The sequence below is a fragment of the Psammomys obesus genome, unplaced genomic scaffold (genome assembly GCF_907164565.1).
Source record: "Psammomys obesus unplaced genomic scaffold, mPsaObe1.curated_primary_1811, whole genome shotgun sequence".
NCBI classification, from domain to species: domain Eukaryota; kingdom Metazoa; phylum Chordata; class Mammalia; order Rodentia; family Muridae; genus Psammomys; species Psammomys obesus.
In genome coordinates, this window is record NW_026591918.1 from 10,832,105 (window position 1) to 10,859,901 (window position 27,797).

Below are 27,797 nucleotides of genomic sequence, written 5' to 3' on the forward strand. Positions count from 1 at the left end.
ACTAGCTGACCTGTCTGCAGAGCCCCTCAGGCCCTGGCCACACACTCCTCTGCTGTGTGGCATGTCATTGTCCCCTGGAACGGTATCCACTGAACCCCCTCCCAGCCAGCTGAACTGCTTGCGGGCCGTTAATGGGATCTCAGGCCTCTCGGCCCACCCCACCCCTCTCCTTCCTCCGACAGAGGAAGCCAAAGTTAGGTGCTGTTTAGTCTGCAAGCCCCTCCCCCACCTCAGGTTTTTTTTTTTTTTTTTTTTTTTTGGAAGAAACTGCCCCAGCAAGCCAGGTTTCTCCCCCCAGGAGTCTAAGGTCTGTCGATGTGGGATTGGGCTGTGGGGAGCCTGGGAGTTGGCTCTATCTCCATAATAAAGGACCGGGGGAGAGGGGAAACTCCTGGACTTTGGTCCTGCCCCTTCCCACTGGGCACTAAAGAGCTATCATCTGCTACCTACCATTAACTCACCTTCTTAAGCAAGTTCTCTGTCTGCAGCCTTCGTGTTTATCATTGGTGGCTTGCTGAGGCCCCACATGGGGTCTTGTCATGTTTTTGTGTCCCTAGCTCTAGCGTAATGCCGGTCTCTCTGGGCAACAAGGCTCAAACACTGCCTTGAAGGCACACATCAGTCCCTTGGTGACACAACTGAGCTGTTGCAGGGTGGTACCTAATACACCGGGATCTAGCTTTGGTTCCATAGGGTTCTGAGGGTCCCAGCATGAGGGCCTGAGGCCAGGCTGCTGTGGGAATGGGCACGCAGAGTTCCGGACAGGCCTAGGAGTAGGGTTTGGTTTGGGACTGTGGTGCAGCTGGTGGGCCTGTGCCCATTGTTGGGGGTCGATGAACGGCACAGGGAGAGGAGGCGCCACTAGGATTTTTAAGTGTTTGATGCCTACAGTTAGAGTAGTTTTATTCCTTCTCTGATATAGTTTCTAGAGACAAAATACACAGGGCACAGTGGGGCTTGGAACCCCTCTTCTCACTAACAGGACCCTCCTGCCTATCCAGGCTTCACTCATACCCAGGCCTGGAGTGCCCCTCTGCTAGGCTGGTCAGGGTTCCTAGCCTGCTTCTCCCTCAACACCAGACCTTTCTTGCCCTAGTTCATGGGCAGGTTCTATGGTCCAATCAAGACAGCCACCCCACCCTTCTATCCTGGGTACCTACAGGATGAACGCCCTGTCCATCGCCCAACCCCCACACCCTCCTCCACACTCTTCTCAGTTCAGAAGATCTGAGGTATTTCCACCCTGCCTCACCAGACCTCTCCAAGAAAGCTGAGTCTCATCCCTGGGCTTCCATTTGAGGAACGTTATCCCCAGTCCCCCCCACCCTAACTGTCCTGTAGGAGACAGATTCACTTGCTGTGTGCCTCGAGCACACCCTGCAGACCACTCTGAACCCCGCCATGGCAGCTGCCCAGCATTTCTGGCTGGGCCAGCACTCTAGAGAGGGACAGTCAGAACTTCAGAACCAGCCTCGGTGGCAGATGACTGGAGCTGTGAGTGTCTGGGTTGTACCATTGCTGGCAGAGCAGAGTACTCAGAACATCTCAGCAGGGAGCAGTCAGCCCCTCTATGGGCCTCTCCCTTCTGCAGGCCTCCTTGGGACAGCTTCTGAACACCTGGGGGCTTGCTCAGGCTTTGGTACGGGAACTCAGATCGAGATGAATAACTGGAGGTAGATTGTCTTTCTCGGTTGCAGTAAGCAGTTGTGGGTTCTCCTTCTTTACTAGGCCTCCCTGGGACAACCCCCTGAAAAAAGCACTCTGAAAATAGAGGATCAGGATGTCCAGTCCAACCCCAGAAGCCCAGAGGGGCATCTGAGAGGGCTTGTGGCAGCATTAGACTAAAGCGGAGACTCAGAGCTTGCTTGCCTCCTGGGCCTGGGAAACTTACTCCTGGCCATTGTGCCCCCTGGGCACTGGGGGATAATGTCAGTGTGCTTATAGAATGACTGAGCAGGGCATGCTGAATGAGCAGATTGGTGGCTTTCTGGTGTGTGTGTGGCTGTCGTGGCTGACTTTACGTCCCCTAGCACATGGCACAATGTCTGTCATATACTAGAACTTCAGGAACTACATGTAGAAGGAAAAGGGCAGGGCTCTGGGGGTTCTGCTTTTCCAGAGGATCTGGGTTCAATTCCCAGCACCTACATAGTAGCGCACCAGCTCCAGGGGTATCCGGTGCCCCCTTGTGGCCTCTACGGGTACTGCATGCACCATGAAGATGGTACACAGACTTTGATGTAAATGAAGGACCCATACACAGAAAATGAAAGTAAACAACTCTTTTTAAAAAAGAGGTGGGGTACGGGGTGGGTGCATAGGAATCTAAATGAAGCTGAAGGAGAAGTGACTATACTTGAGCTGGATCTTGAATGAGTAGGAGTTGACCAGGTGAGTTCAGGGTAAAGGCTATGTCTGGGGCTCCTGCTGGGGAAGGAAGATCTGCCTTAGATTTCAGAGGTAGGCTTCCACTGGGTGGGTGCTAGCACCACTTCTGTAGTTACCCCAGGGAGAAAGGTCACAGCCTCTCTCTCTCCCTCAAGAGGGCCAACCCCGGCAAGGCAACTTGCTGACTTCTTGCAGAGTTGAACATCCCCTCAGCCCCAAGGAAATCTCCAGGGAGATGCCTGAAGGAGTGAGATTGCCTTGCTGATGGGTAGGGAGGTTCCGGGGAGTACACTGACCTTTGTAAGAGCAGGGCTGGCCCAGCCAGGGCCTTTTTCAAGGAAGAGAAAGTCAGTCTCTCCTCACAAAGGCTCCTGGGCTTCTCCCTCCTGTCCTGAAGCAGGCCTAGGCCCCTGTGTCCTGCTGCTCTTTGCAGAAGTAAGGAAGTCACCCTTTCAGGCAGGCAACAGCCTGCTTCTCTGTGAACCATCCCCTGCCCCTTGAGCAGCTGGTATTGTTTGGATGTACGTACATAATGTAATTAACGCATTTGAGCTTGAAGGTTCCCTGCCTCTGGCTTCAAACAACTGTAGGTTGCAAATATTCCCATGAAAGATCGCTCCTGATTAGAATGCGGACAGCCATCCCTAAATAACAGCTACTCTTGAGAGTGTTGCCATGGATTTGGCACTATCATCATCTAAAGAGAAAGTGTGCAAGCTTTATGCAAATACCGGATCATTTTAGGAGTGGACACTTGAAGCTTCACAGTCTAGTGGCCATGCAGGGTCATGGAGCCAGATCTCAGCAGGTAGGGAAGGCCCACTGTTTCACTCACTCAGCCAGAGGGAATGGGGCTATGTCTGCGTTCAGGTGACAGACATTCCCTAGGGAGACCTGCAGCAACCAAGTGGACCAGGGCAGCAGCCACCTTCCAATGGAGTAAACTTTGTAGACAGAGAACAGTTGTGGTTGGGCAGAGGCTGTCCTGCAGGGAGCCTCGGAGGGGGAAGAGAGGCAGGTGGAATGGCTGACTGGTAAGCAGGCAGGTGGAGGAGAGGTGTCAGAGGGTCCTTACTGTCCAGAGCAGCTTCTATTCCAAGAGCCTCATATAAACCATGCAAAGGAATGAATTGCTCTCATCTTCCACTTTTCTTCTGAAGGGATGGATAATGGCATAAGGAGGTCAGAAAATAAATGGCGTGTTCCCTGCTCACCAAAGCCTGGTGCCAGTTTTCCTGCCATAGTCATTCGGAAAGCATCTCTGGAGCTGCCCAACAGCACAGGTTGTGCTGGATAGCTTTGCCAGCTTGACACAAGCCAAAGTTATCTGAGAGGAGGAAGCTCGATTAAGAAAACCCTTCTCTAAGATGGTGCTATGGTCAAGCTTGGAGGGTAGTGGTTCCCAACCTGTGAGCCTGCAGGGTCCCATATCAGATATCCTGCACATCACATATTTACATTATGATTCTTAACAGCAGCAAAATTATAGTTAGGAAATAACAACGAAGTAGTTATATGGCTGGGGGTCACCACAACATGAGGAACTGTATTGAAGGGTCGCAGCATTAGGAAGGTTGACAACCACTGCCCCAGGCATTTTTTGAAATTAATGATTGGTATAGGAGGGCCCGCCTACTGTGGGTGGTGCCATCCCTGGGCTGGTGGTCCTGTGTGCTATAAGAAAGCAGGCTGGGCAAGCCAATAAGTAGCACCCCTTCGTGTCCTCTGCATTAGCTCCTGCCTGCAGGTCCCTGCTCGGTTTGAGTTCCTGTCCTGGCTTCCTTCCATGATGACCAATGCTGTGGAAGCATAAGCAGAATAAACCCTTTTCCTTCCCAAGTTGCTTTTGGTATCAGTACTTTGTCACGGAAATGATAACCCGGACTAAGGCACAGGTCCTGACCCCATGTCGTGGGAGAGAGAATGATTCTAGTGCGGGGCAGGCGAGCCTGGACCAGCCATCTGGCTCCCAGTTCCTTTGTCCCAGGCATGGGGAAACATCGTGAGCACGGTGACTTCTTTCTTGGAAAGAATCCAGCTAAGTTCCAGTCCTTGCTCTACCCTTCCCAGAGACAGCACTTACCTGGCCCTTTGGCTCTCTTGTCTGTGACAGAGGGACAAGATGTCCTCCAGGGGAACATCAAGCATTCTTTATAGTCTTCACTTGAACCCCAGAAGGTCGCCCCCCTCATCATTGGTCACACTTTGCTTTCAAAAAAAGGGGAACAGCCTGAGATGGGAGCCTAAGGCAGGAGGATGGCAAGCTAGAAGCCAGCCTGGACAGCTCAGTGAGTTCAAGGCCAGGCTAGATAACCAACATAATGAGACTCTTTCTCAGAAAACTAAGACAAACCAAACCAAAGGAAAACAACAACAAAGCAGCAAGCAAACAAAACACCTAAGAGGGGTCAGAAATATGAAGTAAGCAGTTGGCACCCGGGCGTGAAGTAAGGCCTGTGTGTGTCCAGCTTCCACCCTGTGTTCTCTGATTTGCACATACTGCCGGAGACAGCAGCCCTCAGCCTCGAGCCCTGTTCCTAACCCACCTCCCCATGCTGACACAAAGGTGGGTGGGTGCTTGGTCCTACAGCTGACCAAAGTCGGGGAACTTACTGTGCTCAGGGCCGGACTGAAGGGTGGGGAGCCAGATGCAGAACGACCTGCTGTGTGAGTTCCACCTTGCCTCCCTCCATTTTACCCCAGCAACTTGTGTACTCTGGGAAGTGCCATGGGGATCTCCACCCTGGGCATTCCCAGGTTTCAGGTCCTGCAAAATGCAGAAGTTCCCTAGGAGAGAGAACAGAGCCCGGCTTAGCTCCCACCACTTACACAGTTCTGCAGCTAGTTGGAGAAGCTGTCTGTTTCTCTGGCTGCCGGTGTCCCTAGCTGTTGCCCAGGCTCCGCTGTGCCCAGCCACCCTTTTCTCATTGGTTCTTCCACTCAACTTCATCATGCCTTTCTGCCCCACCAAGTATCTGAGGAGGAACAGGCGCCTGCCCAGGGGTAAGTGGACAACCAAAATCGTAGGCAGGCAGTGAGGATAGCATCCTGGGAACCTGGGAAGTCACCCTTGAAGGGCAAGTGGCATTTGCTGCCTCCAACTGAGTAAAGAGAAATGAGAGGAGGAGGAAAGATTCACGGACAACTTCAGCCTGGTGCAGAATGGCAGATGGGTAGCCAAGCTGCCCCCTGGGCATTCTGTGTGGGTGCCCCAGCTGGGTCACTGCCCACAGCTGACCACTCAAGCATCAACAGGTTGCCTGTCTGCCTGTCGTGGGTGCTATGAACATTTCAGTCACCTTAGCTCATCTACTATTGCTCATCTTTTGTGCTCTGCTTGTTCCCATACGTGTGTCATGCTGTGTTTGACTGGATGCTATGGGAAAGTGAGGCTGGCAAGGAATGTACGTGTGGTCGGAGATGAGAGGTCAGAAAAGAGTCTCCAAGGTGATGTTCAAAGAGAGATGTGAATGAAGTGAGGGACAAGCCAGGCTGGTATCTGGAAGAGCAGCTCTCTGGGCACTGGGCAGGGAAAGAACAGATACAGACCATGAAACAGAGACTGTACTTGAGAATGGCCAGATGCATAGGGGAGATAACCGGGGACAAAGGAGCAGGAGTGGAGAACCAGGCCTTAATGATGGCAGCAAGACCAGGGCTGGCATGGCAGCTCCAGGGGAGACTGAGCAGGGTGTCGGGCTTCTTGCTATCTTAGCTGGATCTCTGGCTTCTGTGCTGATATTGGACTTAAGGAGCCAAAAGTGAGGTGCCTGGACACGATGCCAGTCCTCCAGTTGAGAAATGTTTGTGACCTCAACCACGTGGATAGTGAAAAGTCATCCAGTTTGCAACATACTTTGAAAGATGCGCCAGTAGGATTTCCTGACAAGATATGTGATAAGAGACTAGAAATGAGGGTGTGTCTGTTTTCAACTTGAGTAACTTAAAGTTGAGGTTGCCCTCAACCAAGAAGATGGCAAAGCCAGCCCAGAGATGTGATTGGTCTGGAGGGAGGAACAGTTGTGAGTTTGGAAGTCATAAACATACAGCCAGCACTGAAAGCCTTGCATAAGGCTAGTGAATCGCCCCCCCCCCCCGCCCCAGCCCCTGGCCAGAAAAAAAGAGAATCTGAGTCTATGTAGGGGCAAGAAGAGAAGGGTTGGGTCCCTCCCAGTTCTCCGCCTAACCCTGAGTGGAAACAGGTTTGCTAGAACAGTAGGGATCCCACACGGCCATGTCCAGCACAGGGCAGTTTTGCTCCCCCAGCGAGCATCTGGCAATATGTGATGGCATTTGTCCTCACAGCCTAGGAGGTCAGGAGAGGCTGGCCCCAAAAGCCAATATAGTGTTGGGACTGAGCCTGTTCCCCTTGTATCTAACTGAGTGTGATAGTAAAAGTGGACACCTGGGGCTGCTAGCCAGCCAAGGAGCTAAGCCAAGCGGATACTTCCTTTCATCCCGGCCCCTTCACTTTGCCCATCCCTACGGGATGTGACTTGGGTCCTTGAGGGATTGTTACGTCAGTGTGCTGCGCGCAGGAAAGTTGATTCCTGAGTAGGATGGCCACCAGTGCCTGGCATGCATGGCAGAGTGCTGGCAGCATAGTGACCACACAGATTAGCTTTAAAGGAAGAGGGGCGTAGAGAGACAATGGCTGGCGGGGGGGGGGGGGGGGGGGGGGGCCGGGGGCGAACACTTGCTGCTCAAGCCTGACAGCCTGAGTTCAATTCCCAGAGCTCACATGGTAGAAGGAGAACTGTATCCCACAGGTTGTCCTTTGACCACACGTGAACATACCTGTGTGAATGTACACACACACACACACACACACACACACACACACACACACACAGAGAGAGAGAGAAATAAAAAGTAATATAATAAAATAATAAAGGGGCTTGAAAGATGGCTCAGTGTTAGGAAGCTTTGCTATTCTTATGTAGGTCCAACGCTCTGTTCACAACTCCCAATGGCAAGTTAGTGTTCTCTTATTGTTATAAAATATCACAACAAAAAGCATCTCGGGGAAGAAAGTGTTTATTTATTTCACTTACACTATGCGATCATAGTCCCATCACTGAGAGAAGTCAGGGAGGAACTCAAGGTGGAAACCTGGAGGCGGGAACCGAAACAGAAGCCACGGAGGGGCACTGCTTACTGGTTTGCTCAGCCTGCTTTCCTGTACAGGTTAGGACCACCTGGCTAGAGGGTGGAACACCCTACCCTCATGACCTGGACCCTCCCACATCAGTCATTACTCAAGAAAATGCCCTATAGGTAATCGGGATGAAGTCATTTTCTCAGCTGAGGTTCCTCCTTCCAGAGAAGTGTAGCTTATGTCAAGTTGACTTACCACATGGTCGCCTAGACAATGGCAATTGCCAGCTCCAGGCGACCTTTTCTGGCCTCTGGACACTGCATGCACACACTGCACATACATACATACAAGCAAAGCACTCAAGTAATAGTAAACAAAAATTTAAAACTGTAACAAAAATGTTTAAAAACAAGAGGGAAAGAACAGGAACAACAGCCATGCTGAATGACACACGGCGAACGAGACCACCATTGCGTTTGGCCCTCTGCTTGCCTCTTCGTGTGCCCAGTATTTAACTTTCTCGGCAGCCCTGGCTTCTGCGTGTGTAAGATGCTCCTGGTGATATTCCTTCCTATGGTGTCAGTGAGGACCGTGTGTGGCTGTGACTGTTAATACCTCCCACATGTGTCACCTGTCATGGGTCCTTAGAGGCAGTGTTGTGACTGTCACTTCTAAACATGAAGCTACAGGGACCAAATTACTAGCTATGGAAATAACTTGGCCCCAATACATGTGTGTTTGAAACCATGTCATCAAGATATTGGGCATTCGATAATGAAGAGCCTTTGTGCCAGGATTTGAGAAAGAAAGCAAGCCCTACAGATGGCTTAGTTGCCTGCCTTGAGGAAGTTTTCAGGCTGAGGTAGGAAAGGGACACATTCACGGAGCCTAGTGGCCTCCACAGGTAGAGCCAGCACAGCCAAAAGTCTGGAAGGTCAATGTTTGCAAGAGAGTGTATACAAAGATGAAAGGGGCCGTTAGAGTCAAAGCATCCACGCAAAACTCTCTGTATCTGTCCCCATATGCATTTGAGAGAACCACCTAACAGTGAGGAAGGGAGGATTTGAAGGAGTCATATCCACCCCCACACAGGATGGGTTGGCGCCTGTTCCCATCTGCTACACTGGAAAGCCACACAGTCATGAGAAACTGGGTGGAACTCACGGAACGCCCTGAGCCCTCTAGGTCTAGGAAACTCCTGCCACAAACTTAACTTCATCTCAGAGAAAGGTTCAAGAGTGTTTATAGGAAGGTGAAGTCCCCAGCACCCAACCATTGAAAAACCACAATGCCTGGCTCCTACTCAAAAACATCAGGAATGCGAGGAGGCAGGAGAGTAAAGTCCAGAATGAGGAAAAGTCACACAGCTGAAAGCAACCCAGGAATGACACAGATTTAAGATGAACAAACTGAGACATTAAAATGGATGTTTTTTTTTTTTTTTTTTTTTTTTTTTTAATGCTGAATTCCATGTATCCTAAGAGTTCAGTGGAGACATGAGATACATAAAAACAATGAAAGCACAAATCCTATTTCCGGAGAGCAAGCCTTCAATGTATGCATTGAAAAAATAGCCCCTGTGGGATGAACACGGAAGATGAAAGGTTGGAGAGCTCAAAGCAGTAGAAACTACGTGTGCTTGGGGTTTTGTTTGTTTGGGGGCACAGGCTCTTACTGCCTGAGAGTTTTTAGCCCAGACCTGTGAACTTCCTCCAGAGTGCTGGGAGTGGAGGTGTGCGCCTTGCCTGCCTTTGTAGTTATTTTCTGTCGGTGCTGTGACCAGTCACCATCAAGTCAGTGATCTAAATGACAACTGGATTTGTGTGATGTCCATGGTTCTGGAGGTTGCAAGTCTGATTTAAGTCAAGGGTCACAGGGTTGCATCTTGGGGACATTGTAGGGGAGAGGCCAACTTCTTACCTGCTCCTAGACGCTGCCAGGTTCCTTAGCCCTCTACCTTTCTATACCTTCAAGGCCACCGTGATTGATTGGGTCTTTTTTTTTTTTTTTTTTTTTTTGGTTCTTTCTGGACCTACTTTTGTCTCTAGTCTCTCCTTTACTTTGAAAGTCCATTACAACTATTCTGGGCCAATTAGCAATTTTGATTCCACTGACAAAATTGCTACTCTTCTGTGATATAGCCCAACCTACGCATGGGTTCCAGAGACTAGGATGGAAGTGCTTTATTGAGAGAGTATCATTCTGCTGTCACACTACCCAAAAATAAATATATAGAGGAAACAGTACCTAACACAGCAGTGCATCAGTGAGCGGTGAGAGAACCTTCATGAAGTTTAGTGCACAAGTAATTGGAGTTCCTGAAGGACAGAGAAAGGGACGGACAAGTTTATCTGCAGGAGCAAAGGCGCAAAGGCCCCAAGCTTTCTGAACTCGTAAGTCTTAGTAATTCAACAAACCCAGTTCATACGAAGCAGAAGGAACCCAGGTGGGATCACGTCACAGTTGAATGATGCAAAGGCGGTGATCTAGACTAGAAAACAAGGGTGCTGGCAAACTCAAGTACGGGCCAGGTAAGTAGGCCATACAGCGACCTCAGGAAACATGCAGAGGGCAGCAGTCTATCTTACTCTCTGAGAGTCCCTTTCAGAGACAAAACCATGACTTCTTCCCATTGTCCACAGATTAAGAGTTAGTCGCATAAGATAAGGAGTGCCAGAGGAAGGGTGACAGGCAGAGGTGACAATGCCACGTGGGGCCTGGATTCTATGGAAAGACACGTGCACCGGCATGTGTCCTTCCCTTATAACGTAAATCGAAAGATGCTGGCTTGTTGTGGAAACAGCACAGTGTACTGTGGGGTTGCCGTGTTGTTGAACAGCAAATTGTAAGGCAGATGTAGCAAGAAAGTCAGGGAAGACGACGGGGCACACACTCCTGAAAAGTCCCACAAGCACATCCAGCCTTTGCCACTGTGCTGTGAAGTTGGCATCTGCATATGTCTTGATCCACATTCATAGCTTTCCTTGGATGTGCACGTGGGCCATACACCTGCAAGTAGCGTACTGTTCTTCAGGGTAGACAGTGGTAATTAATGATGCATGTACTGTGGTCTCTACAGTGATCACTGCTGTCTGGTGGGAGAAGCGGAGAGAGAGCTTTGCTAACAAGGCGAAGTAAGAGATAGAATGGAGTCATTAGAATGGTAAAATTAGAGGCTGGAGGCATGGCTTAGCAGCTAAGAGCTCTTGCCACTGTCCCATGGGATAGCCAAGTTTGGGGCCCAGCACCAGAACGGACCACTCACTCACAAACTGCTGTAACTCCAGCTCCATGGGATCCAACACCTTCTTCTGGCCTCCAGGGGCATTTGTATTCATGTTCATACACATATAGAAAGACACAGACACACACGCGTATCAACATACAAAAACTCAAATAAAAGTGAAACATCTTTTAAAATAATAACAAAAGAGCTGGATGAAGGGGCCCACATCCACAATGCTAGAATGTAGGAGGCAGAGACAAGAGAATCAGGGCTATCTGAGTTACAAGACACTGTCACAAGTACCTCAGAAGAAAGGAAGAAAGAAAAATTATAAAATGGAGGGTAAAAGGACAGTGAGACTACTATCAAACAGAAGAGAGCCTTAAGCACAAACATTCCAATAATCCTATTATAATAAATCTTATTGAGCTAGATTGAAAAAAAAAGAACAGCAAGGCCCAGTCATTCCAGTCATTTACCTGACAGGAAATGTGCTTACAGACCCCAGGTAAGTTTTTTCAAAATGGGGAAGATCTCACCACCCTGACAGCAGTCACAAGGAGGCAGGGGAAACCACCTGACAGTGTCGGTGAATCCACCTGACAGCTCTAAATATTCATGGCCCTCCATGTGAATCAAAACCAGGTAGAACTCTAATGAGAAACAGACAAAAGCAAGATCGCAGCAGGAGTTTTAATAACTCATCCCAGTGATCGGCAGAGCAAGTGGATGGAAAGCCAATGCACGGCTCAGCTCAGGGATCAGAACAGACTGCCCAGGCAGCTCTGACTTCTCACTCCTACCAAACCAACAAGACCATTTTTATTGCTTCACAAACTAGCTACCAAGACGAACTCTGGTCTGAGCCAAAATCAAATGTTAAGAAATATAAAATGAGTCAAATTGTACACATAGGTTCTCTTACCGCAGTCGGGTTAAGTAAGAAATCAATAACAGAAACAGTTCAGAGAAATCTTACCCCCAAATTTGGCAACTTATGCACTTCTAAAAACCTGTAGTTCAAAGAGAAATGGGAAGTATTTTGAAGTGAGTTAAAATGAAAAGGTATCCCAAATTAGGGGATAGCTCTAAAGCACAGTTTGAGGTAACAACAGCACCAAACTCGGTGGGAAACTGAACCAAAACCAAAACCAGAGTAAGCCCTGGAAAACAGACAGCAGGACTGAGCAAGGCGGCAACCGCAGCCTGGCTGCATGCTCTGCGAGGTTCTCACAAGCCCTCTCCTTCCCGTGCGGGCCTGCTGGTTTAGCACTTTTCTTTAGTTTGACAGAGTAGGGAAGCTGTGGCTGAGACTGTCTGGCCTAAAAACCTAAGATAGTCATCATCTAACCTTAAAAAAAAAAAAAAACCTTACTAACCAGCAAAACAATAGTCAAAGTCAGTTCAACAAAGGCTGCTTGAGATCAGTGATGAGAACTGAATCCATCAAGACTGATCTGGAAGAAAGAGACACAGATGAGCTACTCTCAAGGCCAGTGAGAACAGGTGTGTGAGCAGAGACCCTTCCGGTACTAAAAGAATAGGAAGGACTATGACCAACAACTATGCTGGCTCATTTAGTAACACAGATGTCTCATGAGACACAAACCACCTCAGTTCAGTATAGAAAAGAAATATGTGTGTATTAAAGTGAGCTCTAAAGCCCCCTCCCTATAAGGAAAACTCCAGGCACACGTGAGTGCACTGTTGAAGTCCGCAGAACACTAAGGAACAGATAATAGAAATTCTGCAGTCCCCCGCCAAAAAAAAAAAGTATTCAAAAGGAGAGAAGCCTTAACAACTTTTTCTGTGAGGCCTGTGTTTTCCTGAAACCAAAACTAGACAAAGACATCACAAGAAAAGAATCAGTGTGGCACCCCTCCTGAAGAGAGAAGAAAAAATATCCATAAAATTTCATGAAAGACACAAAATTAACCTGTACTAACAGGTTAATTCAAGATGAGCAAGGAGAAGACGCTCCGGGAGTCTAAGGCTGGTTTAGTGTTTGAAAATCCATAGATTTGCTGTGTTAACACACTAAAACCTCACAGGTTCATTTCAACAGGTGTTCCAAAGGGCATTTTAAAGCAAACAGTGTCCGTTATTACTAAGAAGCTCCCTGAAAACTAAGGATAGGAGCTTCTCTCACCTCACCAGTAAGGCATGTCAACCAAAACACTTCCCGAGATTTCCTGTGGGATCAGGAGGAAGATGATAAACAACTTTATGCTGGTTCATTTGGTAACATGGATGAAACAAACCCTCTGCAGTACCAGGTGCTCTCCCCACTTCTATGCAACCTTCAAGCGCTATTTTGTGCAAGCTGACTGAAAGGTGAATCCAAGTGCCCAGACTGGAAGGGAAAGGGTTAAGGTCTCTTTGGGGATAGTGCCTCGACCTAGCTGGGCCCTGGCAAGGCAATGGGGGAGGGGCAGACTTCAGCAGAATCTTGACCATCAAAGCAGAGACTGTGTGTACCTAGTGTGGAAATTAACTCATCGAAATGTTAGCCCTGAAACCATAAAACTGCTGGAAGAAAGCTTATAAAAAGACTTTTAAACTGAGAGTTCTTACCTACAATAAAAGAGATAAAAGGAGGGGGGAGATAAATTGAAATTTGCAAAGTTAAAACCTTTTATTATTTGTTTGTTTGGTTTGGTTTTTCAAGACATTATTTCTCTATGTAGCCCTGGCTGTCCTGGAACTCGCTCTGCAGATGAGGCTGTCCTTGAACTTAGAGATCCTCCTGCCTCTGCCTCCTGAGTTTGGGGATTAAAGATGTGTGCCGCCACAGGCCCGACAAAACCTTTTATTCTTAGAAATAAGTTGTGAAAGAAAAGTGCAACATACAAATCTAATGAAGTACTTGTATATAGACTATGCAAAGAACTCTCATGCATATGTATAAACCGAGCCTCGGAAATAGCTCCCTAGGAAATGGATGAGGGGATGGAGAGATGACTCAGCAGGACCTGGATTCAGTTTCGGACCTTCACAAGGCAACCCACAACCACCTGTAACTCCAGTTCCAGGAGATCTGACACCCTCTTCTGGCCTCCGTGGGCACCAAGCACCCGTGTGATACGTGGACATACATGCAGACAGAACACCGCTACACATAGTATAAAATAAACAAACAAAACAAAGGAAACCAAAAAAGGATGAAAGACACAAACAGATGCTTTACCAAAGAAGATCCACAGGTGGCAGTTGAGTACATAAGATGATATCCAAAACCATCCATCGTTTGGGAGACACCCATGTCAATGGCCGTACACCCACACACCCACTAGAATGGTTAAACGTAAAGAAACGTCGGTGAGAACTCAGAGGAACTGGAATAGTGCATGGTGGATTGGGAACAAATGGTGGCATCGCTTTGGAAAACAGTCTCTTAGAAAGGGGTACACGATGAAGAAGACATGTAATTAAACATACGTGAAGAGTTACATAAACCGAGTAATATGCATACTCATGGCACCTAGTGACAGATGCCTGGCCAGGCAAGCAACCCTGCCCAAAGGATGTCTGTCCACCTCGGAGATGGACAGATACACATTTTGTAGAATGGGGAACATATTGCACGGGTGGCCTTCTTTAGGAAAAAAATAAATAAAAAGAGAAATTCAAAATTAGGTATGAAAGCAAGGCTGCTGGTCAATTCCAGGGTCTGTAGACTTCCGGGTTCTTTTCTTCTGTGCTGTGCTGCTGTGAGAGGGCACAGCCTGCTGGTGGCATCAGGTTCTCTTCCTCGCCGAGGGCCCTTGCCAGTCTTGGCGGCCCAAATGATGAGTACCCTCTACCCCCGAGACCAAGTGCCCCACGGTGGGAGCTCACTGTTAGTGTTAAGGCCTCAGCCACCGAGCACAGATCTGTTTTGAGACTTGAAGCTCTGCCATATGGACCTCCAGTGTCTTGCTCCCCACCTCGATGGCTCTGAAGCCTGGTCACTTTGTGAGCCTGAGTGTCTAGAGTTTGTGTGTCTTGCTGGGGCAGACCTGGGAGTATCTTGCTCAGTACCCTGCTGAGCTTTGCATTCCTTCTGTCCCTTGTCTGTTGTCCCAGTCTCCATGCTCACGACACCCTCGGAAAGGGGCATGACCTCCCAGGGTACAGCTTTCTCAGCAGTGTGCGAGCTCCCCTAGTTTGGGGGCAACTTGCCGTGCCCCCAACATGCTGACATACTCCTAGGAGGTGGTGAGAAGCATGGCTGAGTGGCCAGGCACCAGGACCTGGAATTCATGGTTCCAATTCCCAGCAACGATGTGTGTTCAGGCAAGTTAATCATGCTGTGCCTCAGTTTCCTTGCCTGTAAAGGAGGAAGGGTGGACTGAGGGTGTAGATAGCTCAGATATAACGTTGTGAGAGACCCGGCCCTTCACAACATACTTGTTTGTTTACTTATTTTTATGTGCATTGGTGTTTTGTCTGCATGTATGTGTGAGGTACCTATGGAAGAGCAGCCAGTGCTCTTAACTGACCACTGAGCCATCTCTCCAGTCCCTCACAATAGACTCGTAACTGCACTGCCTCCAGTCCTTGTGAAGATGGGCAGAGGGTGGTTGTGTGCTCAGGAGAACGGTTCTGGAATTTTCCAGTTGTCAGGAAGCATCTGTTCCCATCTGGGCTTCTTCCCTGGGCCATAGTCCAGCAAGGGACAGTCTGGGACTATCAATGATCCCTTCCTACTTTCTCCTCTCCCTTGGGAACAGGGTTGACTCTGGGACTTGTCCTCAGCACATAGTCCTGATTGGTATCCTACACAAGTAACAGTGTTTGGGGATGTGGAAAGTAGGGAGATCATTCTTGACAATACCTTCGGTTGCCCAGAGAGCTCAGCATAATGGTTTCTCAAACATCACGATGATAGACTCATTTGCAGCGGGCAACCTGGGAGCCAGTAGAGTTGTGCACCGGGAGTCATAGGGAGTCATAGGAGCAAGCTCTAACGGCCTCCTGCCTTTGAGTGTAGCCTCCAGCAGACACTCCTGAACGTCTCAGGTATAACATCCGGCCTCTGTAACCTTGGCTTACAAGGAATCTGCTGTGTGGGGTGCTCAGCCACACGAACAGTAAAGCACACAGTGTCACACAGTGGGTGACACTGATTTAAGCAAAACACAGTGAAGCTGCTGTAAGGACTGAACTTCTCTGACCTGCCCTAAAATAGCCATATTCCCCCTAGTAGTGGCCTGTGATGCTTTTAATGTTTTCCCTTTTGATATGGGAACAAATGAACAGATAGAAGCAACTAAAGTGAGAGCAATGGAGAGAAGAGAAAAGCCGGAAAGGGCCCTCATGTGAAAAGAGATTGGATACAAGCTAGCAGCAAGAGCTGAGCTCCCGGGAGTCAGGAGGGAACCTGCTGTCCTGTACTGTGACGCTACAGTAAGCCTCGTCTTCCTGTCTTACAGGTGGTGCTGGAGAGCAGGAGAAGGTGCCAGCGAACCCTGAGGCGCTGCTGCTCATGGCCAGCTCCCAGCGTGATATGGAGGACTGGGTGCAGGCCATCCGCCGGGTCATCTGGGCTCCACTGGGCAGAGGTACTTCCCGTAGTGCGCATGCCCACCCTGTAGAACCCCTGTCAGCAGGTAATCTTGTCTTCTTGCCCCAAGCCCACAAGTTTCCTCTCGCTTGGGACTTGCTGCTTGCATCCTGCATGTCTGATGGCAGCCTAGTCCCTCTGCTACTGTCCTTGAAGTCGTGCCTCCCACCTCGTACTTAGCAGGGGACATGAGTCTCCAAATAGAGGCCCGTGGCCTTTCCTTGCTTGTGTCCTTGCTTCTAGACACCCTGCCGAATTTTGAGCGCCCCCCACACAGTGTGCAGGTGGATCACACACTGCCCTGTGTTCAGGTCCAGTGTCCCTGCCACACTGCAACCCAACCCTGATCCCCATGCCCACTTCCTGTCCTTGATCTGCTCTTACTTTGAGGTTCATGCAAAACATTCAGAAAGTGGTACCAGATACCTGGTCTATCCCAGGCACTTGGGGATTCAGTGGCAAAGAAAGCAGGTGGTGGCCCCGACCCCCAACACCTGGCTGTCTGCCACAGATGGTCCATAGACAAGTACATATATCTGAAGGTGCTCACGAGTGAGAGATGCAAGAGAGCAGCGGGACTGGGGAAGGGAGGATGAGGACAGTGGGAGGGCCTAGGTGAGAGAGGTGGCTAGGCAGTGGGGTCATGGGGGACAGTGTTTAGACCTCATAGTAAGTGCAATGGGGCACCAGGGATAGGGGTAAGCAGGACATACATGGTTGTTGACTTAGATTGATTTTCGTTTGTTTTTCAAGATGGGGTTTCTCTATGTAGCTTTGGATGTCCTGAAACTCACTTTGTAGACCAGGCTGGCTTTGAACTCAGAGATCCACCTGCCGCTGCCTCCCAACTGCTGGGATTAAAGGCATGCAGCACCACACCCAGCTTGACTTAGATTGAAGGCCTTTTAGTCATCATGTAAGGAGTTGACAAGAGTGGCCATAGCAGGTGGGGACAGAATGAAACCAGCGGTGATGGGACAGCTGGGGGAGCTAGCTGCAGATGAATTGTAAAGGGAAGCTTCAGTCACCATGCTGGGGAGAGGGGAAGAAGGGCACAACTCACCGCTGAACATGGAGATCCAGAATCTTCCAGCAGGATAATTCTAGCCATGGCATGAACATTCTCTCTCCCTATAGTCTTTGTCTGGCAGGGACAAATTCTCCCCTTTGGGAGTGTCAAACCCATATCCAGATCTGACAAGAGCTGTGACCTCCTCCTCTTACCTTACCCATTTCCTTCTTTTATCGCTGGCTCTGTCCTTCCTGATCTCCTTCATCAAGCTGTCAATCCCTTGTATAGAAGAATGAATGTAAAGCTAGAAGGTAAGATTGTTCTCTGAGCCTTACTGGAGCAACCTCATGATCACAGCCTATTGACCCACAGAGCATTTAGTGGCCTGGGGAGACCAGAGCCACCCAGAGATGGCTTCTGTAGCCACAAAGGACCTCTTTTAGTGCCAGAACATTGAAAGCAAAGCCAAGGAACAGAGTAGAGTCCAGAGCAGACACTATGCAGTTGGTCTGTGGTTCATCAGAGGTGGCGAGCATCAGAGGAAACTTACAGAGAGGAAAAAGACTCACAGACCGTGTAAAGCAAACGACATGCATTCCATAAAAGTCAGTCAAGGGGCTGGACAGAGGAACAGTGAACGAAGGAGAAGATGCCTGTAACGTGCAAACCCAACATGATTTCCAGCTCAGTTAGGCAGAGGTGAGCCAGTAGAAACAATGGCTCAAATGGCTCAAATGGGCACTTTGCAAAGAAGCAATTCTCATGGTGAGTGGGCTTAGGCTCATTGGCCACCAAAGATATGTGAATTGCAGTGAATATGTACCCCCAATAATCAAATGAATAGATTTATACATTTGTGGGACAGCTACTCCAGTCAAGTTAGAGAACATTCCAGAGCTCTTATCCCCTTTTCTCATCCTTCTTTCTTACCCTTTTTAGGCATTCATTTCTGTTTTTTTTTCTTTGTATCTTTGCTCCCTAACTATCCATCATTCTCTTTGTGTTATCATTCAACTCACTATAAAGGGAATCATAGTATGATACTTTTTGACTGGCTTCTTCAGTTCCACAGTTTTATAGGCTTCTCTATGCTCTTATGGGGCTGTGGTGGATACCTTCATCCCACTGGAGAACTTCCCACTGTAAGAATGAGTTAGTTATTTACTCATCATGCAGCTAGGTGCTAGAGTTAGTTTCAGACTGCCATAAATATGGGGCTGTGAAAACGTGCTGCATCCAAGTCTCCTAGAAGAACTGTGCACACATCTCTTTATGGGGCCTGCCTTCCACGGGGAATGCTGGACCCTGTGTGCCTGGTAGTAACGTTACTAGACACCTCCAAGCAACTTTCCTGCTGATACTTGCAAGATTTGGGTGACAAGAAGATGTAACATGCAAAAAAAAAAAAAAAAAAAAAAAAAAAAAAAAATATATATATATATATATATATATATATATATATATATATATTCTGTCAAAGAGGCTTATGTAATTTACTCAAGATGGATAAAGTCAGTTAGGGATGGTACAGATGGTGGATCTGACCTCAGGGGCTTCACTTGTTACCAGCCCATGCAGGATGTGGAAAGGCCCTAAGAAAGCTACCATCTCTGAGCTCTACCTGTGGGCATCGGCCCAGCCAACATACCCATCTCTCTCTGCATGAGCAGAATGGGGAGTGTTGCAGCCTTGTTCTTCCCATCAGGCCTGAGGTTTCTGTGACCCAGAAGGCCATCTGCCGCATGCAGAAGAAACATGGACATTAAACAGGAACTGTCATCCAAGCCACTTATCTCCTCCTCCTCCTGTCGACCGCAAGTCCTGGGGAACTGTAGAAATATCAGGTAGGAGGGAGGCCATCCTTGTCTAGGCAAGGATGAAGCTTGAAGCTTGCAGGTGGGCCCAGTAGGCCCTGGAGCTTTCCTGGCATAGCCATTGTTATCCCCAGTTACCCGGACAGGTGGCTTAAAGGGTCAGTTCTCATCTATTCATCCAGAAATCCTGTCTGGTTTGTCTGTGGTGGTAACAGTCGGCCACCTCCAACAAATGGCCAGACAGCAGGCCATACTGCAGGGGAAGAGCCTGTCCTTACAGAGAAGAAAAGCAGGCAGTGGGTACTGTCAGGAAGTGCCCTGGAGTAGCTCTGTGGCAGTCACTCACTCGCTAGCACAGTATGTCCTTGGGCTGGGAGCAGGGCAGGCAGATCTAGTCCTCATGGAACTCATTTCCTAGAGGAACAGGGACTGCAGCAAGCTAAGAACCAGGCAGGCCACTGGGCAGTAGTCCGTGCGGTGTACGCTGGGCATGATGGGCATGGAACCGGAGTTTGGTGACACCTGACTGTCCAAAATGAAGCAGCAAAGGACACTGCTGGCACAGGAAGTGCATGACGCTGATGGTAGCATAAAAGGCATCCAGGGTGGCCAAAATGGACTGGGCGAAAGGAGTAGAGGTGGAGGGAGACCAGGAAAGGGGCTTGTCGACGTGCTGGGGCAGCTGGCTCCCCAGGCTAGATAGAGAAGCCTTGAGCCTGACAGCATCCTTCTGTCTGCTGAGAATGACTGAAAGGATGGAGGGAGGGAAACATAGGGCGGGAACCTAACCCAGAATGTTGAGCGTGCTGAGAAACACAGGGAGAAACTGACACACCTGTACGCTCAAATGCAGATTTATTATTATTTCTCAAACAGCCCAACATAACTGATTTATATCACATTTACACTGAATACAAGTAATCCAGAGATAGGATATATGAAAAAGTGTATTTAAAGTACAAATTCAGGTCCTGAAGAGATGGCTCAGTGGTTAGGAGTACTTCCTGCTCGTCCGGAGGACCTGGTTTAGGTCTGAGCACCCACATCAGATGTCTTACCCCTTCCTGTAACTTCAGCTCAATGGGACCTGATGTGTTCTCTGGCCTCTGCAAACACCACACACACACACACACACACATACACACACACACACACACACACACACATACACACATGTACATACATAGAGACACAAAAATATACACAAAAATTAAAAAATCAAATTAAAGTATATATTCAGTGGCAGAGCGCCTTCCCTGAGTGCATGAAGCCTCTGGTCCCTGGCATTGCCAAATGAAAAAAAAAAAAAGACAAAGAATTAGAAAGCTGTGCATAGGTAATATGACACCAATTTCCCATAAGGCCCTTAGCCATTGTCTGGTTTTGGTATCCTTGGGACTCCAGAACTGATCTCCATGGATATTGTCGGCTGACTGTCATTGAATTCTTTAATTTTTAGGTAGAGCCAGTAACTATTTCCCACAGGGGATGGACATGAGCAAATGAATGAGAAGTCACAGTTTGGGCAGGGTGTTTTGACTAAGCACCTGGAAAGACAGATTAGCTAATGAAATGTGCAATGAAAGGCCTACCAGAGATGCAGTTATTTGGGTGACTTAGCGTGAGGTTTATATTAGATACTGAAACTTGCCTTGTTGAGTAGTCAACTATATACGTATGTCTTGTCATCAGGAGGGGCCACCAGGCTGGAGTAAGAATTGTGAGGCTGCTGGCACACATCCTCAAAGCCATGAGGATGGGCGAGCCTCCAGGAAGCAAGTGTGGTAACAGGATAGCAAAGGGTATCACCCGCAGATAAGTCATGGAATAGCCGCGTGGTACAGCACGCCTTTAATCCCAGGCAGGTGTTCCTGCTTGATAATTCTCTGCATGAGGCCACTCCAGGTATCTTGGGTGAGTGTGTAGGGTTTGTATGTACCTGTAAGTATAGGTGCCTGAGGAGTCCAGAGGAGTGTCAGAAATCTTGATGATGGAGTTACAGGTGGTTGTGAATCCCATTTAACTCAGATCCTCTGCAAGAGCAGTAACTCTTAACCACTGAACCATCTCACCAGCCCCAGAACCTCAATTTTTCTGTCTCTCTCCCACTCTGCCCTCTCAGAATTATACTCTATTAAGTGGTCTCACCCCATTCATTCATTCATTCATTCATCAATGAATAATGGGTTAGTTCTACCTTTTGGTTTTTGCATAATACTGCCGTGAACAGGGGTATAAAAGTTACTTTTTAAAAAGTGATTTATTTTATTTTTTGTTTTATTTATTTTTATTTTACGTGCATTGGTGTTTTGCCTGCATGTATGTCTGTGTGAGGGTGTGAGATCCCCTGGAACTGGAGTTACAGGCAGTTATGAGCTGCCATGTGGGTGCTGGGAATTGCAGCCAGGTCCTCTGGAAGAGCAGCCAGTGCTCTTAACCACTGAGCCATCTCTCCAGCCTCAAAAGCTACTTCTTACTGTGACCAAAATACTTGACAGAAACAAGAAAGAAAACGTTCACTTTGGCTCTTGGTCTTCAAATTTTTAGTCCGTCTTAAAAGGAAAGGCATGGTGGGATTGATGGCTGTGGAGCCTGTGGAAGAGGATCTTCATCTAAGCCGGGAGCAGGAAACAGAGTGCAGAAACCAGGAGGGCTGGCTTGAATACTCTCTGTGGATCCTCCCTTGGTGACCTTCTGTCAGTCAAGCCCCAGCCCCCAAAACAGGACTGACAAGCCAAGGACTGAGCACTCAAAATATGAGCCACTGCCAGTGGCTGACAGTTAAGATCCCAGCCTTAGCAGTGAGTGTACAAATAGCCTTTCAAACCCTCGCTTTCAGTCTTCTCTGTCCATACTCAGAAGTAAGTCTGTTGATGCCATGTTTAAAATTTTGAGGAAACACCATGCCATTTTTATACAGTGGCTATGCCAAATGTTCCCATAGCTAACGACATATATAAGGATTCATATTTCCTTCCATCCTAATTGTCACCCAACAACAGGCTGGGAACTTTTGCTCTGCTTGACTAGAAGCTGTGGGTAAGCGAGAAAGCCCTTGGAATGCTGGTCTCTGGCTGTCTTCATTTCCCTCCATGCCAGCAAGTGCTGGCAATAAGCAGGCACATGCAGGGACAGTGGCATCCTGTTACAGACCCTGGCCTGGCCTAGGGTCTTGGAGAGAGTTAGCGTCCCCAGGTAGACCTTCTGTATAAAGCATCGTTGGCTCTGAAACCTTGGCAGCTCTCTGGAACTCTGCGGTGACAGCAGTGTAGGTTTGCCCATCCTTCCTGCTCCTGCCAGCTTTTTACCAGCCCTCTGCCTTCTGGTCATCTTTGCCTCTTCTCCTCCTCTTCTTGTCCCCTGACCACACTAAACTCTTAAGCTGGCCCTTCGGTTGTCAGTGGCACCTGTCAGGGTGACTGGGGAACCATTGTAAGAACAGCGTTCAACATTGGAGGATTGTAGAAGATCTGAGTACCCGTAATGGGTTATTAGAGCTTCTCAGGGACGGGGGACCCTCACTCCAGGGTGTGATTGGTACAGGCCCAACATCCTGATTGATACGGTATGTATTGGGGTTGTGACTGTGGAATCAAGCTGCTGGTGGGATGGAGCTACTGAGATGGTACAGCAGAGGCAGCAGAGGGGAGTGTCTTCCGACCAACTCTGAACCCTTACAGCCTGCTTATTCAGTCCAAGAAGGGGTGTTTAGAGCATTCCTTTGGCCCATTACATCCCTGCTTCTTGTACTAACCACAGGCACTGAGCCTTATGTTTTGGACCAGTCACGGCCTGGCTGTTAGTCATAATTTTCCCTTCACCAGGGAAGGCCTCCTTGGCCTCCTCTGGCCAAGGTGGAAATGATTCCTTCCTGGTTGCAAAAGTCAAGTCACGCTGTCTCAAACAACTCTGGTGGGGCTGGGCCTTCAGGGGCCAGAGGAATCATGTTTAGTTTGTGGCATAGTTGGCACAAAGCGCTGGTGGAGGGTTCAGGACAAGCAACAGCTGGTGCTGGCATGAGGGTGGTTGCTCTGGCAGTGTGACCTATGGTGCTCTTGCTCAAAGCTGCAAGGACAACACAAGAGCCTAGCAGCTGACACTTAGTCCAATTCTTTACCCCTGGCATCTCTATCTACAGGAAAACGAACACCAGAAGGAATGCTTACAGTCTAAGCAGAAGTTATCTTCAGTGCCAGCAGTGACTTCAACAGTGCTTAGATCTGCTAGGTGCCCAGGGACTGGCAGGTCCCCCTGGACTCTTAGAAGCTTTTGTTTCTGTTTTGCTAATAGCCACTGCAGCTGGTGTGAAGTGGTGTCTCATTGTTTAAACAAAGTATCGAAAGTTGGCAGTAGCCAACTAGGAGGGTGTCTGATGGAAACCTGCCAGACCTGGGCCTTAGCCCTGGGGGAGGAGGGGCATTAACGTAGGCTGGAGGAAGCTCTGCTGGAGAGACAAGGTGGTGGAGTGAGCACCTCCTGGTCCCCCTCAGGATATGGGCTACTCCTTGGGGAGATGGAGAGGATTGTGTTGGAGAGTTCTGAGGCAGGGACTGTGAGGATCTGACCTTCAGTTTTGAAGGGACCTCTGACTGCTCCCTGGACAGGCAGGAGGACTTGGAGGAGGGGAGGATGTTTAAGACTGTGCCTGGGTCTGGCTGGTGAACTGAGCAGGTTGTAGCTCTGTGCAGAAACTAAGAGTGATGAGCTCTCCCGGATGTGAGGGCAAGAAAGAGCTGTGAGCAGGCTGAGCCAGCTGCAAGGATGGAGGTTGGTGAATGAAAGAGCAACCAGCGTGGAGCAGGCTAGGGGATTGTCAGAATTCTGGCTCTGATGATCTATACACATTTGGGTTTGAGTCATCTGTGAGTCTGTATAGGCAGCTGAGGAGGACTCAGAGGGCTGGGGACAACATCTCCTGAGCACTATTCTCTCCATATCTCAGCCTCACTGGAAGACTCAAAGAACACAGTCTTATAGTTCCAGTGAATGTCAGCCTGCCAAGCCAGTGAGCTTGAGAATGAGCTACCGCCACTAGAACCTGGTTCTGACTCTATCTGCCAATTTTAGCAAGGCACAGAGGTTCAGGGGGGCAGGTGGAGACCCCCTTCCCCCCAGGCCTGGAATCCTGGTCAGTCTGATACAGGAAAGATCAGGTGTCAGCCGTATTTAGGTACTAGTTCAGAGTGCCCTTGGGTCTGCTTCTCTGCAGCTCTGAAGGCCTCACCCCTAAAAGAGCTCCAGGAGCTTATGATCTGAGATCCTCAAGTCAGGGGAGATGGGGGTGGGGCAGCTACTGCTCCAGGCTCAGCAGAGCCAGGGCATTGGGGCTGTCTGCCAGGAGAGCCAAGGCCAGAGTAAATAAAGATCTGGGAGCTCCCTGCCACCACCTCCCGCCCCCATTCAGCCGCCTTTAACTCTCTCTCCCACTATCCTGCCTTCCATTGCTCCTTGCTGCTCCTTGACAAGCCTCCCCTCATTGCGCTCCATGGAGCTGGAGCTCATAGATGTCCATTCAAGCTGAAGAGCCCACCTGCCGCCAGGCTGCTCATAGAAGAGAATCATCCTCAAGGTCCCAGCTCTCCATCCCTGCCCGAGAGGGTTGCTCCTGACCCAACAGACTAGAGCTCAGTGAAGCAGGGCCGCTGAGGACCAGCAAGCAGGAGACAGCTGCAAACCGCCGTACAACTGTGATTTCCTAGGCTAGTAGGTGTCCTTCCGGGACCTACAGGTGGGGAAACTGGGGTTCGGCATCACAGTCTGCCTCCCCCCCAGGGGCAGTAGGTGGGTGCCTCCTCCACCCTTCCCACCTTCGTACTAATCTGATGAGTGGAAGTGAACACTTGGATAATATATACTCTTGGAATGAGGACTTTATTCCCACACTCAGCTTCAGGGCTTGGACTAGGAGTCTCAGTGTCCCACAGCCCCAAATTAATGGGAGCATGGGCTTTCCTCAGGGACCAAGGAACAAATATGATCCTTGCCTTTTCCATTTCCTGGGCTGACATGTCTCCTCATCTCACCTTTCTCCTGTAGTTTAAACATCCTGAAGTTATCCTGCACCCCTTGGCAATCCCTGACAGCCTTTCTGCCCTTAGCATGCTTATACATAACTACCAGGCTCCTCTGGCTGTAGAAGGCGAGGCAGTCACACGTTCCAGGACATGAAGATCAAAATATCCCATTTGAAATAAAGACAGGATGTGATTGAGACTGGCTCATCTTGCCTTTATTTACCAGTTTGAGATTTTGATCGTTATGGATTTTGCCTTAAGGTTTGTTTTATGTTTTTGTTATTTTGGGACAGGGTTTCTCTGTGTAGCCTTGGCTGTCCTGAACTCACTCTGTAGACCAGGCTGGCCTAGAACTCACAGAGGTCCACCCACCTTTCCCTCCCAAGTGCTGGGGTTAAAGGCGTGTGCATGTGCCACCAGGCCTGGCACAAGGTGCGTTCTTTAAAAATTGCGATGGGTTGTGCGTCTTGGTTCTTGGAGCAGCCCTAAAGTTTCCCTTGGTCCTTTTCCCCAGGCGAGATTCTACTAAAAGTGAGTAAACAGTGACCATCCCCTGCGCACTTTGCTTGAAGAGTGGCCGGTTCCCCCAGGCTCAGAGCTGTCTTCCTCCTCCCCATGCCTCCAACTCTGCTTCTGCCCACTGGCATAGGCTGACCCGGCCGGCGTGCCAGTCGGAAACATACAGATTGTGGGCTCTGGAAGGAACCCTGAGCACTTAGGCTTTGCAGACAGACATTTGAGGAATGATCTGTCACTTCCAGCTTGGAGACCTCAGGCAAAACACATGGAGCCTCTCTGGAGCCTCCACGGCCTCTTTGTGAAAAAGAGTTGTTAATTATCTTTAAGAGCTCTTCAGGAGTTGAGGTCAACCAAACCATTGCCACTAACCCTAGGGGTACTGGTTCCAAGGAGGTGAGAGACCTGGAAGGCCTGGTATGCGGAGCCCCCCAACCCCTCATACCAGTGTTGCTTTAGGGAGGGCATTAATACCCACCCTGCCTCTAGAGTGACTCAGACCCCATTGCCCAATCTTTTCTGGCCTCCCTGCACCACCTGCAACTCGGCCCTGGCCTGTGTGGGTGCTCCTGAAGCGAGTCTCCAGCTAGGAGGAAGGGACCTCGTGGAGAGCGTGGAGAGCTGCTGCGAACTCAGGGTGCCTGATGCCGCGGCGCAGAGAAAGGTGCAGACCGAGAGCTCCCAGTGCTGGGAGCTAGCTGCCTGGCAGGAGGCATCTCAGGCACTCGATTCTCCCGCCCTCGCCCCAGGTCCGGCCCCGGGCGGCTCAGGCCGGGCGGGCGGTGGGCAAGACGCTACCTGTGCGCGTGCCGGGCATTCCTGCCGCCGCCGCGCCGCCGCGCCCGGGCGCGCCATGGGCCTGATGCCGGCCGCGCGGGCTTTCTCCAGCTGCCGCGCCTGCCCGCGGCCGCCCTGCCGCCTGCCTGCCTGCTGCGCGCCCGCCGCCCCAGGTAGGGGCTCGACGGGGTGCGGGGCCCGGGGACGCGGGGCTTGGCGGGGCCTGCAGGAGGGTGGGGCTGGGAGTTCGAGATCGTTCCGAGGGGCTGGAGCCCTGTATGTGCCTATTTGTGTTGGTGGGGAGAGGAAATGACAATGCCCCGTCCTTTTCTCCAGTTAACTGTGGGACTGAGACTAGGAATCTGCGAAAGATCCTCTCCATCCCCTACTGCTCTGAGCCCTAGCAGGAGGTGGGTCCCAGGCTCTGATTCTAGGCCCAGTTGGAGCCTCTGGAAAGCCACCATCTAGAGGTGGAAATCGGTCTGCCCTGGGGCCTGGCTTGCGCTGGGCAAGCTCATCCTCCAGGGCCTTAGCCTGTGGTGGTTTCCCAGGGTGTGCTGGGGGCAAGTTAGAAGGGATTTCAATCCCCAGTCTGAGGCTCTCAGTCGCCAGGGCCTGAAAGAGGTACGGTCCGGGGCCTGTCAAAGGGGAAGTAGGTGTTCAAAGAGCGGGTGCGTAGCTGGCTGCAGGTGAGAGTGGGCCAAAGAGCAAGGAAAGCCTGCAGTCAAGAGGGAGACAGCAGATTTATCCAGAGTTTGCAAGAGTTTGTTCTATGGCTGTTTCTCCTCCCCTCCCCCAACTGTGGCCTTCTCTCCACTGGGGAGAGCCAGAGACAGACACTGTGGCCAAGCTGACCTGCTGCCTCAGCTCTGGGACCAGATCCAGGAGGGAATCCCAGTGGCCTGCCTTTCTTGCTGTGGCAGGACCATGCCCCCTTCCTCCAGGGCTTCCCTAGAGGGTAAGGAGAAAACAAACCACTAGGTGCCCGTGGACCTAAGTCCAGGACTTGGCAGGGAGGTTGGGGGCTGCTTCCAGGGTCTTCTAGAATGAGCTCTGAGCAGGATCTCTGGCTTTTACCCTTGTTTGGGATTCTGAGAGGCGTGTAGGCCAGGATTTAGGGAGTAGTTGTCAAAGCAGAAGCCCTGCAGGTTCATTCTGAGGAAAGGCAGCTCTGCCAGATTCCTCTCAGTTGGCAGAGTGGGCACTTGGTGACGAGTGTGGGCCGGGACCTCTAGGAACCACATACTGGCTGGGTTTCCAGCAACATGACAAGCCTACTGGAACTGGTTCTTGGCACATTTCCCCTCTGACACTTGCCAGGAGGGCTTAGGGAGTTCAGCAGGTGGGGCTAGGCCTCATGGGGTCTGCCAGAAAGACTGTGGCAAAGAAAGCAGTGTGCAGGGCCAC

General features: G+C 49.9%; 1 protein-coding gene across 2 annotated transcripts in view; it reads left to right on the top strand.

Moving 5' to 3' along the window:
• The window catches only part of Arhgap22 (Rho GTPase activating protein 22), a 165,549-nt gene that overhangs the window by 121,137 nt on the left and 16,615 nt on the right, over positions 1-27,797 (top strand). Inside the window, exon 5 of one of the 2 annotated variants that reach the window (XM_055612448.1) lies at positions 16,127-16,303. In XM_055612448.1, coding sequence (XP_055468423.1) covers positions 16,127-16,303 — 177 coding nt within the window. The remainder of the gene's footprint in view (positions 1-16,126; positions 16,304-27,797) is intronic. The other variant, XM_055612449.1, reaches the window with a different exon arrangement.